Source organism: Macaca thibetana, chromosome 6, assembly GCF_024542745.1.
Source record: "Macaca thibetana thibetana isolate TM-01 chromosome 6, ASM2454274v1, whole genome shotgun sequence".
NCBI classification, from domain to species: Eukaryota; Metazoa; Chordata; class Mammalia; order Primates; family Cercopithecidae; genus Macaca; species Macaca thibetana.
Window position 1 is genome coordinate 112,619,374 of NC_065583.1, and position 13,249 is coordinate 112,632,622.

At 38.4% G+C, this 13,249-nt stretch overlaps 2 protein-coding genes across 15 annotated transcripts in view; one reads left to right on the forward strand and one right to left on the reverse strand.

Annotated features, from left to right (window-relative positions):
- The window catches only part of MAST4 (microtubule associated serine/threonine kinase family member 4), a 575,926-nt gene that overhangs the window by 54,851 nt on the left and 507,826 nt on the right, over positions 1-13,249 (reverse strand). For all 14 annotated transcript variants that reach the window (XM_050794438.1, XM_050794437.1, XM_050794435.1 and 11 more), the window contains 3 exons: positions 12,592-12,801; positions 6,329-6,430; positions 2,700-2,832 (listed from right to left, as the gene is read on the reverse strand). In XM_050794438.1, the coding sequence (XP_050650395.1) occupies positions 2,700-2,832; positions 6,329-6,430; positions 12,592-12,801 (445 nt within the window). The remainder of the gene's footprint in view (positions 1-2,699; positions 2,833-6,328; positions 6,431-12,591; positions 12,802-13,249) is intronic.
- Positions 7,776-8,364, forward strand: LOC126957060 (mitochondrial import receptor subunit TOM6 homolog). The gene has a single exon (XM_050794451.1). The coding sequence runs from the start codon at positions 7,797-7,799 to the stop codon at positions 8,019-8,021; it is 225 nt and encodes a 74-aa protein (XP_050650408.1). The 5' UTR covers positions 7,776-7,796; the 3' UTR covers positions 8,022-8,364.

Below are 13,249 nucleotides of genomic sequence, written 5' to 3' on the forward strand. Positions count from 1 at the left end.
AGGACAGGTCTAAGGTATGTTAATTTAGACGCTGACAGGAAAGGGAAACAAATGTAGAACAATCAGGGTTTGTAATCATTTATTTTTTATTTCTTGAGAGGGAGTCTTGTTCTGTCACTCAGACTATAGTGCAATGGCGCCATCTCGGCTCATTGCAACCTCCGCCTCCTGGGTTCATGCGATTCTCCTGCCTCAGCCTCCCGAGTAGCTGGGACTATAGGCGCCCGCCACCACGCCCAGCTAATTTTTGTATTTTTAGTAGAGACGGGTTTCACCATGTTGGCCAGGCTACTCCCAAACTCCTGACCTCAGTTGATCCACTCACTGTGGTGCAATTGTTTATTAAATTACCTGGAGAAGTCATATTTCAAATGTTAACAAATAGATTAAAAACTAGCCTCAGGGCCAGGTATCCTGGCTCATGCCTGTAATCCCAGCACTTTGGGAGGCCGAGGCAGGCAGATCACCTGAGGTTAGGAGTTCGAGACCAGCCTGGCCAACATGGTAAAACCTTGTCTCTACTAAAAATACAAAAATTAGCTGGGCATGGTGACACACGTCTGTAGTCCCAGATACTCGGGAGGCTGAGGCAGGAGAATCACTTGAACTGAGGAGGCAGAGGTTGCAGTGAGCCGAGATCATACCACTGCACTCCAGCCTGGGCAACGAAGCAAGACTTCGTCTCAAACCCCCCCCCCCAAAAAAAAAAAAACCACCCAAAAAAAACCAACAAAAACTAGCCTCAGATCTTAAATTAAGTGTCAAGAGTTAAAAACACAACTCCCAGTGATTAAACTCCAAACTTGTTAAAGATCACTATTCATGTTTTCTTTAGAGCCTCTAGAAAGCTAGTTTCTACAAGGGCCTCAGATTATTCACCTACCAAAGTTCAGCCTACAGTGACTGCCAGGTAAGAAAACTAAAGAACTCACTTGGTCCACAATTCAACAGCTGACGCAATCTTAACTATACCAGCGTGAAGAGTCACTATAATCTACTTTGACAGTCTCCCCAACTCCAACTATTTTCATAAAAAAAAAATTAAAAGATGGTTCTGTTTTAAATAGAATTTCTGCTAAATAACTATTATCTGAGAAATACATATTATTTGTAAGCAGTGGGTAGTAATGGAATGGAACCAAGAGTCAGCTTTTGAAGCAGGAAGCTAAGGCATCATTTTGTAATGCCTGAAGTGATTTTTAAAACTCATCTAAATACCATTAAACATCTGCCCTTTTTATTTCATTGATTTAAACCATTTCTGAAGACTCATGATTCAAAAAGGTAAAGATGGTAATTTAAAAGCCATGGGGAAAAATCTCTCCCCAGGGAACTTTTCAGAAAAGCAGCCACCAGTCTCTGATAAGTGATGAATCTGTTGTGGAATTGCTTTCAGTACAGTATAAATTTATCTGGCATTATCTCACAGTAATGCATGCATCATTTCACTGGAAGCAAAGATACGATGGCCATAGGAGCAAACAAAGCAGGGAAACAGGAGAGCAGGGCAGAGAGCAGCAGGTTCCCTGGCTTCAGATGGGAAAATCTCTGTGCCAACATTTACCATTACAAACAATTTAACAAGATAAACACTGTTTGCAAATTCAATTTAATGAACTGGGAAGACAATTTTGAATGAAGGAGTCAATGATAGTTTTTGTCTTTTGGGGGAGGGGAGTGTATAACTAAATGTTATAAATAACAATCCTAAAGAATCATGAACAGGAACAGGTTGTCAGGGGAGTGGTTTACCAATATCAGATTTTTAAAAGTTCACTTGCAGGATGCTTCCTATTTTCTGTATTTAATTTAATAATATTATTTTAAAATGTGAATCAACTTCTTTTTTTTTTTTTTTTTTTTTGAGACAGTCTTACTCTGTCGCCCAGGCTGGAGTGCAGTGACGCGATCTAGGTTAACTGCAACCTCCGCCTCCTGGGTTTAAGCGATTCTTCTGCCTTAGCCGCCCGAGTAGCTAGGACTAGAGGCACACGCCACTATGCCCAGCTAATTTTTGCATTTTTAGTAGAGACAAGGTTTCACCATATTGGCCTGGCTGGTCTGGAACTCCTGACCTCGTGATCCACCCACCTCAGCCTCCCAAAGTGCTGGGATTACAGGCGTGAGCCACTGCGCCCAGCCCATAAATCCTTTTGTAAGCTTAAAAAAACATTTTTATTGGTTCTCCTGTATATTACTATGTTTTATACTTTAAGTAAACAAGAATATACCCTATGAATACTGTACTCAATTTAAAGTAATCTACCATCAACCGCATTTTTATGTCAACTGCAAATTTAAATGTCAGTTTAATTAATGATAATGTCTTTAGAAACATTTTAAAAATTAGAAGCACTCTCAAAAAGAGCCCAACTGAGCTCTGCAGAAGAAAAACTACTCAGTGAAGACTGAAATCAAAACCCTCTGGGACACTCTGGCATTCTCAGGCTGACAGGCTTCTAAGGATGTCAAGGTCTTGACCCACACTCTAGGTAGACACAAAATGGGTCATGCTCAGTCGCATCTCAGGACCCAATTTATGGCTATTTCCTTCAAATAGCAACCAGTCCCCAGATATGGACTTTTCAATAGATAGAACCAAAACATGAGGAAAAAATAAAGATTTGCCACTTAAGATTTCCTCTATGAGGCGACGGTGCATAAACAAAGTCAAAGGTAGGAACAACCCAGGGACTCACCTTCCAAGGGATCCTTATTGAGTCCCAGTTGGCTAATGATGTACCTGGGAATGTCAGTTTTAATACCCTGTCCTTCTTTGGCATGGCCTTCTGCTGCTTCCAATAGGTAGTAAAATTCTTCCGGATCAAATTCCTAGCAGAAGACAAACACAGATGGATACTTCTTTGAGCCAAAATTGTCTGAGGTTTTATTACATAAATCCCATTCACAATAAAACTGCTGGATATACATGGCTGTAAGTTACTTATGCAGAAAGGAGGCAAATGGATTTTAAAAGTATGTAATTCTCACTTCATATTTGAAGCCTATTCATATTCTAAGCCAACACATTTATGCACATGGTAACCCAAAGATAATGATCATTTCCAATTTGCTTGTAATGTAAATAGGAAGGTACTACGCTCCACTTAAGATCTCGCTCATCGGAAATGAACAGGTCTGATTTTTAATTGTGCCTTTCTGGCAAAGTTGTAAAATCTGGGAATTTCCATCCAGAAGATTTGAGATTCAATTTCTCTCTCCACTCAACCAGCAACAAAAGGAATGTTAGAATGCACTTACTCAAAAATGCTGCAGGAAACTCTCTTAATATAGAAGTATCCAAAAACATTAGAAAGAAAAACTTCAAAGTTACCATTTTTTTATTAGTTAACTATAAAATTAAGTTACCACTATTCACATAAAGACCAAGAAAGAAAAATGGGAAATTAAAGCCTCTGTCTCTTATAAAACTTTGAGAATATATTTTCCTATCTATTTAATTTGTTGTGTATATGTGGCTGCCTGTTGCTTCTAGTGTGTAATAAATATCTTCAGGATCACCACACTCTAGATGGATGCTGTGATACTATCAAATGTATGTTTCGTCTTCATCCCTGTTTTCTGAAATACCACTCCTGAAACCCTTGGAATCTCCAAAGTAATAAGTGGCTTTCTGTATTCTAGTGAGTTGACGGGTGGCTGGGCACTTCTGGGCAGCCTCTGGAAGAGGGCTGGTTGTCAGGGGAGCCTATCATATGATGAGAGGGTTGGGAGTTGCAGCTCCATCCTCACCTCCACTTCAGAGAGGAGCTGAAGGTTAAGTGAGTGGATCATGAATGGCCAATGATGTCATCAAACATGCCTATGTAATGAAGCTTCCATAAAAACCCAAAAGGACCGCATTTGGGGAGCTTCCGGATAGCTGAACGTGTGGAGTTTTCTGGAAGGCAGTGCAGCCAGGGAGCTTTGCACTCCTTTCCTCATGCTTTACCCTATGCATCTCATCATCTGTAGAGTTTTTAATGTATTTCATAATAAATTGGTCAACTTCAGTGTTTCCCTGAGTCCTGTGAACCACTCTAGCAAACTAATGAAACTCAGAGAGGGGGTCATAGGAACCTTGGTTTACAGCAAGACAGTGAGGGGCACAGGCAAACCACCTGGAGCTCGCGACTGACACTGGAAGTAGGGGCACTCTTGTGGAATTGACCCCTCAACCGGTGGGATCTGATGCTATCTCTGGGTAGACAGTGTTGGAATGGAATTGGAGGACACCCAGCTGGCGTCTGCTGCAGAACTGCTTGCTTGCTTGTTGTGTGGGGCTCCCACATAACTGGTGTCAGAATCATGTTGTGAGAGCACAGCAGGAGAAACCAAGTTTGGTTTTTCCTCTGTGCCCAAAGGGATGCCATGGATTTATGTGTTGTAGACAATTATGCTTATTGCCTAAGCCCAGTTATTAATTTCAGTTATATTTCCTGGATTTTTTCTGGAGTTTCTAAATGTCATTAAAAAAAAAAAAAAAAACTTGCTGTAAATGGAGTAAAGTTAAACCAATGTAAATACTCAGAGTCTTTTACATACACACCTACTACAATGACTGACAGAGCCTATAGGGATAAGATGATAGCTTGGGGGAAGCATCCCCTAATACTATGAAACTCCAGTTTCATCTAAGCTTTAAAGAGTACTTTGAAAGCAGCAATATTTCCAAGCTACTTCTAAGTTCACTTTTTTCTATCTTTGAGAAGCTATACTTTTTCTCTTCTGATTATGAGTGATTACTGTAAAAAGTTGATTTCCTCCTTTAAAGCAAGATCTGCTCTTAGCATATCTATTGTCCAGAAAAACAAGTTTTAATGCTAAATGAAACTTTCCCCTAAATTAAACAATTGTGGGAAGTACAAACATGTGGTCCGTAATTCAAAAGCTACAACAGGAGAGGCAGTAAAAAGTTAACTAACCCTTCTACCAGGATTTACCAGTCACCCAGTTCTCGCTGAAGTATCCAAGTTTTTTTCCTTTTAGCCTTCCAGAGACACTCAATGCCAAATGGTGTGTTTGATTCTATGATTCTAAGGGTCCTCACCATTGATAGAAAGCCCTTCCCTACACCTCCCAACTCCTTACCTTTCTCCTCAAGATTTTCCCTCTGTGTCTGACAAGGCACTAGTATATATTTTTGGTGCTGTGAATATTTCACTATTATAAATTATTATGGATGATAGTTAAAATAAGGGCAAGACCGAAGCACTGCAACCATATGTGTATTATGTAGGTATGTATGTGTGTATTTCTGAAAAGCTGTATTGTATGTGGTGTTATAATTACTTTAATAGCCAGTGGAACTTAAAAGTGAGTTTTGATGTTATATTAGTAGATCCTTAAAATAATTCTTATGTTCACAGCTTAATATTTGTTCACAGTTTTAACTGAAACCTCAAATCAAAATTCCATAAAACAAAAACTTCTCAACAGGAAAATGATCACTGGCCAAAAATATATAATTGTATTTATTTTTAATTTTATTTATTTTTACTTTTTGAGACAGAGTCTCATTCTGTCGCTCATGCTGGAGTGCAGTGGCGTGATCTCAGCTCACTGCAACCTCCATCTCCTGGGTTCAAGTAATTCTCCTGCCTCAGCCTCCCAAGTAGCTGGGATTACAGGTGTGCGCCACCACACCTGGCTAATTTTTGTATTTTTAGTAGAGACGGAGTGTCACCATGTTGGCCAGGCTGGTCCGGAACTCCTGACCTCAGGTGATCTGCCTGCCTCAGCCTCCCAAAGTGCTGGGATTACAGGCGTGAGCCACCACGCCCAGCCAAAAACATATAATTGTTAAAATGAACTAATCATCTCTAGAAGTCTCATTCTTTCAGGTCTGCATGAGGCTCTACTGTATTTTCCCAAATGGGATGGTTAGCATATTATTTTCTAACTTGCCACATTTTAAAACAAAGAATAATTATAAATCACAGGTTACTATTTACCCCTGCATTTATCTCTATTCCTTCTCTGCATCTTGGCACCTCCAAAAAAGTGAGGTACAGCAAGAGTTTTAAATTAGCTGTGACATAAAGTGATTATGCTGAGAAAAGGTCAAGCACATTATTTTATGATTCTACTTCAAGTTTGCCTAGAATATCGTATGACTATCACTTAGTAGAGCAAAAGTCTAGAAGTCTCTTTAAAATCAGAAAGGACAAGTCACATATTGACGTCATAAACATTCACAACTTGTAATTCCCTTTGACTTTTTCCATTTAGCTCTGGTGTTGGAAACCAAATGAAGCTGGAGCTTTCTGATGGTAACTGCTTTCCCAGTTAACAATAAATAATGTAGTCACATCGAGGGGCAACTTACCAGGCACTCTAATAACCGAGCAGGGCGGGCAATAACAATTAGAATCTTTCGAACTAGTTGTTTAATAAATGCCAATTCTCCACTTTCTGAACGATCATGAGCCTAGGAAAAAGCAATAAAGAGAGTGATGATGCAGAGTTGTTTCATTAAATGGAAAAGAAAATCAGCAAAGCAGGCTAATTTGATCACTGCAAATGTTCAAAAATCAAGTGATTTAGAAAATGCTGTTAAAAGATTGATAAACAGACATTATCTGTATATAAATGGACACTATTAAACTCCTATATCTACAAAATCTTTCTATTAGCTAAATCTTAATTGCAAAACTCTGATATATTATCTGTGCTAAAAATCAAAGGGCGCTTAATGTGAACCATGAATGAAGGAGACATTAAAAGTTTATGACACATTAAGCACACGGTACAAGGAGAGTGGGAAGCTGATCAAGAACCCTGATTTTCCAGTTAAGAACATCTTAGACATAAGAAATGACTAATATAGTGAAGGACTGCTTTTATCCTGGACACTTAACACATTCTTGAAGTATATTTCACATATACAATATGATTCGCCTATATATTAATTATATTATCACACATAAAAAGCGTACAATGCATTTTTCAAGTGTTAGCTGGATAAAGTATATACCAGTTGAGTATCCTTTATCCAAAATGCTTGGGACCACAAGTTTTTGGATTTTTTTCAAATTGTGGAATATTTGCATATACATAATGAGATATCTTGAGGAGGGGATCTAAGTCTCAACACAAAAATTCACTTACGTTTCATGTACACCTAATACATATAACCTGAAGGTAAATTTATACAATATTTTTAAAGAATTTTGTGCACTCATCACATGAGGTCAAGTAAGATAATTTCCACTTGTGTTATCATGTTGGTGCTTAAAAAGTTTCATATTCTGGAGCATTTTGGAATTTGAATGCTCAACCTATACCTGGGTATATAAACGTGAATTCAGTTTCACACATTGAATAAATAATACCTAGGCACTTAACTTAGTAAAATTTAACTTAAAATCTTTAAAATTTTTATTTTATATATTGCCCAAGCACAATAAATATTCTGAGAGCAAAGCTGTTTGTTAATAGTCATTTAAATTTTCAATAATATTTTCTTGAAAAAAATCAGATAAATCTATATCAAGACAGGCACAAAACAAGTTTAGAGGTTTTAATGTAAACTTCTCTGTTACGTTCACTTTTAGACTTTCTTAATCTTGGTTTTTATGATTTACTTTCCTCTAAGGATTAAAAAATACTATTTCATTGTGATGCTGGTACAATATAATTTCACAGACACGGTAATAAACATTTACAGTCATTCTTGAAGGTGCTTTACCATGACAAGGACCAATCCCCTACCCACATGAAAAGAACTGGCAGAGATCAAATTTATAAAAAATGATCGGGGTTTCTCCACCGCGGCCCATGCGGAGGTTCCTACTATGGCTTCCAGCGGGGTCACGGTGAGCGCTGCTGGCTCGGCTAAAGAAACTCCCGAAATACCGGACAACGTGGGAGATTGGCTTCGGGGCGTCTACCGCTTTGCCACAGATAGGAATGACTTCCGGAGGAACTTGATACTAAATTTGGGACTCTTTGCTGCGGGAGTTTGGCTGGCCAGGAACTTGAGTGACATTGACCTCATGGCACCTCAGCCAGGGGTGTAGCCAAGTAGACAAATGGAATCCTGTGCTGAACCCGAATCTTCCAAAAACAGCCTACAATCTGTGACCACCACAAGATGTGCCCTGATGGCAGCTGAAGTTTGATTCAGATGGGCACTTTTCTTCCCTCTCCCTGCCTAGTTTCCTTTTGTTCCTTGAGTCCACGCAGAATTCCATTCTCTGGTCAGCAGACAGGCTTAAGCTAAAGTATGGCCTCTGTTCTATAAAGTTCTGTACATAGTTCCCAAGCTTCTGCAGGGGGTGATCTTTGCTCTTGTCCTGAGAAATAACAGTGCTGTTTTAACAAACATTTGAAATAAATACCGCACACACACACACAAAAAAATGATCGTACTCAGAAGTAATATGTCTGCTGAATTTAAACCATCAAACCCAAAGTCATTTTCCAAAACACAGGCACAAAAACCATATACCGGCAAAAGTAAAACAGTTAGCTTTTGACATTAAAAGGAAAAATGACCATCGGTGAATAATCGTAGAATAGAATGTGTTCAAAGAAAACCAACTAGTAACTATAACAACAGGTCCTAGTACCCAGGAAGGATGCTAGGACATATATAACGATGCACATATATATGCATCTCAAATATTGAAACTGCCTTTACATTTTCTTCCCAATTTTTGCTTTGTGACAAAAATAGATTTTTGGAAGATCCAGTGAATGACAAAAAATATGGTTACATCTTCTTTATGGTTTATCCTCAACCAAACTAAACAGAAAACTTTAAAGATGAAGCAAAAAAACCAAAAAACAAAAAACCAAAACACCTAACTTCTTAGTTAACACTTTGGGCAGGATACAGAGCTTTCTTCTTACTATAATAATTTTTGCTTTATAAATTCAGGAATATAAAGAAAATCCGAAAAGCCTAAATACATTTTGGGTTGTCTCTTCAAAGAGAAATGAGAATTTTTTATCTTAATAAACTTAAAAAAAGTCAGTTTAGATTAAATAAATTCAATTTCAAAAATCATAATCAGTTCATTCTAACTTCTTAGTTCTAAGAATTATCAGTCATAGCCAAGGATAAAACATATAATTTACATTAACTCAAACAGTATTTTATCTACTAACTTAAGTGGGGAGAAGGAGCCCTGTGAAAACAACACAAAATAAAGACACAATTAGCCCGTGAAGAGAAATTGGTTCCTGGCTGTTACCACCAAGCTCCAAAGGGGAAACACTAACGGATACCCTGTGTCTGTATTTTAAGGGTTGGCTACTATAAAACATAACCATGACCCAGATTTGAGAGTAGGTTAGAGCTTCCTATGTATTTTATTGTCTTTGGCTAAACTTCTGTAAGTGCAAAAAAGAATGGAGACATAAAAGCATTCATCTGGAATTGTCTTAGGCCTCAGGGCTTTAAAAAGGCATTAAGCTGCTGAAACGTGGATTTTACTTGGGTTATGGAAAAGACAGACAATGAGAAAAATGGCTGGGAGATAGGCCTACAGAGCACAGAATGTCACAGTTGGGAACTGACAACTGCATCCTGGGGAAACCAAGGCAAGTTCCACAATTTGGCTCTATCTAAAAAGGGCAGGCCCCCCTGCAGTGGATTAGCTCCATGTTCTGGAAAAATACTGTAAATGTGATTAGGCAAATAGTTTAAATTTTTACAAAAGGACTGAAGGAAGCCTTTATCTATAAAGCTAAACAAGAAACCATTCTTATTTATAACCAACAAGACCTTTATGCCACAAGTATACATGCTTCTCTGGCCAAAAAAGAAATTTCTTTAAAAATCAGCATTTTAAAAATAATGATAGGACCCATCACGTGATCTGTGAAACCCTAAAATTTTATTTTAATTGTCATGAAACAATCTGCTGCGTCTGTCACAGAAACAAAATTAAGTAGGGGATTTCAGTGTAAATAGCTTTGGATAGCAATCCTACCCTTTTCAGGGCATGCCTATAAAGGAATGAAAAACACAGGACTAAGCTGGTAACTATGGTAATATCCTGGGACAGAATTGCAGAATTAGGAGTATCTCACAGAGGCTGACTACAGAATTCCTGTGTCTGCCTCTTCTGTTCAAAAGTGCACTATTTAGCAAACATACTTTCAAAATATTCTCATAAATAGTAATATGCATAGTGTTTCCAGCATTTTTTGGACTCTGATTTGATTAAAGCAACAGCAGAATTCGATTACTTGATACATCCTAATAGGCTGAATATTTTGGTATGCAGTCGTATCTATTTTCTTCCTTCCCCACTTCCACGGTTTCTGAGGAACTGATAAACACCAGGCACTGAATTCAGCACCAGAGCGTTAGAGATGACTCCTGTTCCTCAAAGAGCCCCCTGTCTGTTGGTAAAGTGAGACTGCAGAAGTCAGTACAACTCATTACGGCTAAATGCATTAAGACGAAGGTCACAGCAACGGGCCATGTTATGGTTTATACCTATGGGCAGAATAGAGCCAATAAAGAGTTTTAGATAGATACTCTTGCAGCTGCATAAAAGTATGAATTTGAAGAGTTAAGACTGGAGGGAGGCAGATTGGTGAGGATGAGGATTTGAGCTGGATGAGGGTCTGAGCCAGGTAGTGATTATAGAACAGGAAAGAAGGGTTGTAGAAATATTTAGGAAATAAACTATGAGGTCTAATGGGTTGCTTGACGAAGGGAGAGAGGGAGTCTAGTATTCTCAGAGTTCCAGCAGTTGACTGGGTAGATGGCAGTGCCAATGACAGATGAAAAGAATGTGGGAGAAGCATGTGTGATTGAGGAAATGCTGTCTAGTTTTCCATAGGTTGGGACTGCTGCTTCAGTGGGCTGTCCAGGTAGAAAGAGATTCAGCAGGCAGGTGGATCCATGATTCTGAAATGTGAAAGATGACTACTGGTCTGAGATAAGGATTTGAAGCCATTAGAGTCTACAGGTCTTTAATCCAAGACAGCCAACAAGATGACTAGGAGAGAAGGAGGAGTAGACTAAGGATGTGATTGTGGGAAAACTTATAGAAAACAGGTGTTGGAAGAGAAACCCCTGGAAGAGGCAGAGAAGAAACGGTCAGAGGTGTCTCAAAAATAATAAATTAAAAGGAAGACAGAGAAAAGGAGGGTTTTAACACTGCTGAATGCAGTAATATTCCAGTAAAATGTCCAGTGGATATGACAATAAGGAGGATGTCAGTGAGTTGAGGGGTATCAGAAGCCATTCACTCAAAAAATATTAAAGTCCTTCTATGTGTCACACACCATCCTAGGTGAACAAAGCAAATAATATCCCTGCCCACAGAGACTTTATACTCTAGTGTAGAGCAGTCAAAGGGCAGCCTGTGGACTGGGACCAGTCCATGACTGTTACCTGTGCGTGATGAGATATCTAAGTACAATTTTAAGCGTAAGCATGTGGCAACTCTTACAGCAATTTTATATTGTAATGTAACTCATTTAGCAATTTTACATTGCCAGGAAACTCAAGTATATGATCATTTTCCTGTAAAATTCATTTTCCTTTTAGTTTACGGGAGAGAACAGGTCCAAGCCAAGTAAGAAATTAACAGAAAAACCCCAAAAACAATGTGTTCACCCCTAAGGATAGTCTGAAAGGGACTGCTTCAGTGGACTGCAGTCAGTTGCAATGTGAGAAATTGGGAAAGAGTATAGAAGGCCTAGATGGCAAAGGGGAGAAAAGCAGCAGCTGCCAGCCAGAGAAGGATCTTATCTGGCCAGCTAAATTCTGCAGGGGCAAGGACAGTTAGAGTTCTCAAAAATTAGGATGCTAATATTTTCCTTCAGTTTTCTGCAATTATTTACATATTCATGTTTTAGAGAAAAGTGTCTATTAATTATGTTTACACAGGCATAATTTGTGCCTTGTGAGATACAGAAACACAATATATACAAACACATAGGCTAAATAGGTTTCATTGTAGGCTGTGGCTGGTCAATTTCAGTCAGAAGAGCAATATTATACATGCATTCCATTCCCCCATACAGACTGTCTTCCTGTCCTGGGTGTTATCAGGTGCTAGGCATGCAAGTGTTAGGCCTAGACAGGACCTGTGTTTATCTGTCATTTTGGAAACTGGATATTTTGTTAGAAAAAGAACTGACACTAATGAAAATATAAGTTGCCATTTACTACCCAGCACCACGTGCAGGTTAATTAATAGAACACACAGCCTGGAAGAAGCCAGCAATTTTCCATTTAGCTTTTTCAGATATTAGAACTAGATAGCATCATCAAATAACACACATACGCTCAGGCAATTTATAACTTTATGGTTAAAGGGGGAAGAAATCACTGCTTCAAAATCCTTCACAATCCACTTATCCTAGAGTCATAGATTGTTGGGTACCAAGGTTCCTGTAAAGGTTATTACATTAATTTTCTATTACTATAAATGATGACCAGAATCAATTTATAGCAAGTAGCAATCAGGTGAGTTTATTTTTTTTTCTTCCTTCTTCTTTGCTTCTCTGGAATGTGAACTCCATTTCATGGTTATAACTTGTAAGCAAAAAAAAAAAAAAGAATTTTTTTTCAGGGAAAAGCAAAATGAATCAGAAAACTATACGGTGCATGGTTCTTACCTCCTGTAGCAACTTATCTAATTTGTGCTGTAATTCAAGGAAGTATCGTGAGGTGATGAGGCCCTGGTGGGATTTATCCAAGCAATCTCGAGCCAGTTCAATAATCTGGTGGTGAGTGAAACTAAGCACTCCATCTGCTAGGGGTAGAACGTTGTCAGGAGAGTAGCTGGTGATAATTTCCTTTAGACGTTCTTCCATCTGAGCTGTAGCCTATATAGAGAAGACACACATACACAGATGTAATACGAGGAAACACACATGTAAACAATTCGACCATCACATTTTTTATAGCATTTTCAGAGACCTCCATAAGTCATTAAATGGGATTCTAGAAATCAAATTTAAAAGAAGCCTCGCTAATGATAAAATAATGGTACATACACGTCATCAGACATTTGTCCGAACCCACTGATTGTACAACACAAAGGGTGAATGAACCCTAATGCATGTGGGGGGTGTTCATACATAGCCTTTCCAGGTACATGGGAAATCTTTGTACCTTCTGCTCAATTTTGTTGTGAAGCTAAAACTGTTCTTAAAAAGTTGCTTAAAAAAAGCAGCAGCCTCAGCATGTGAAATAAAGATCTGAGGATACATAAGTGAAATCAATATTTCAGAATGATAATCTCCCTTTTCTGTGTTCTATCAAATGTAAAAT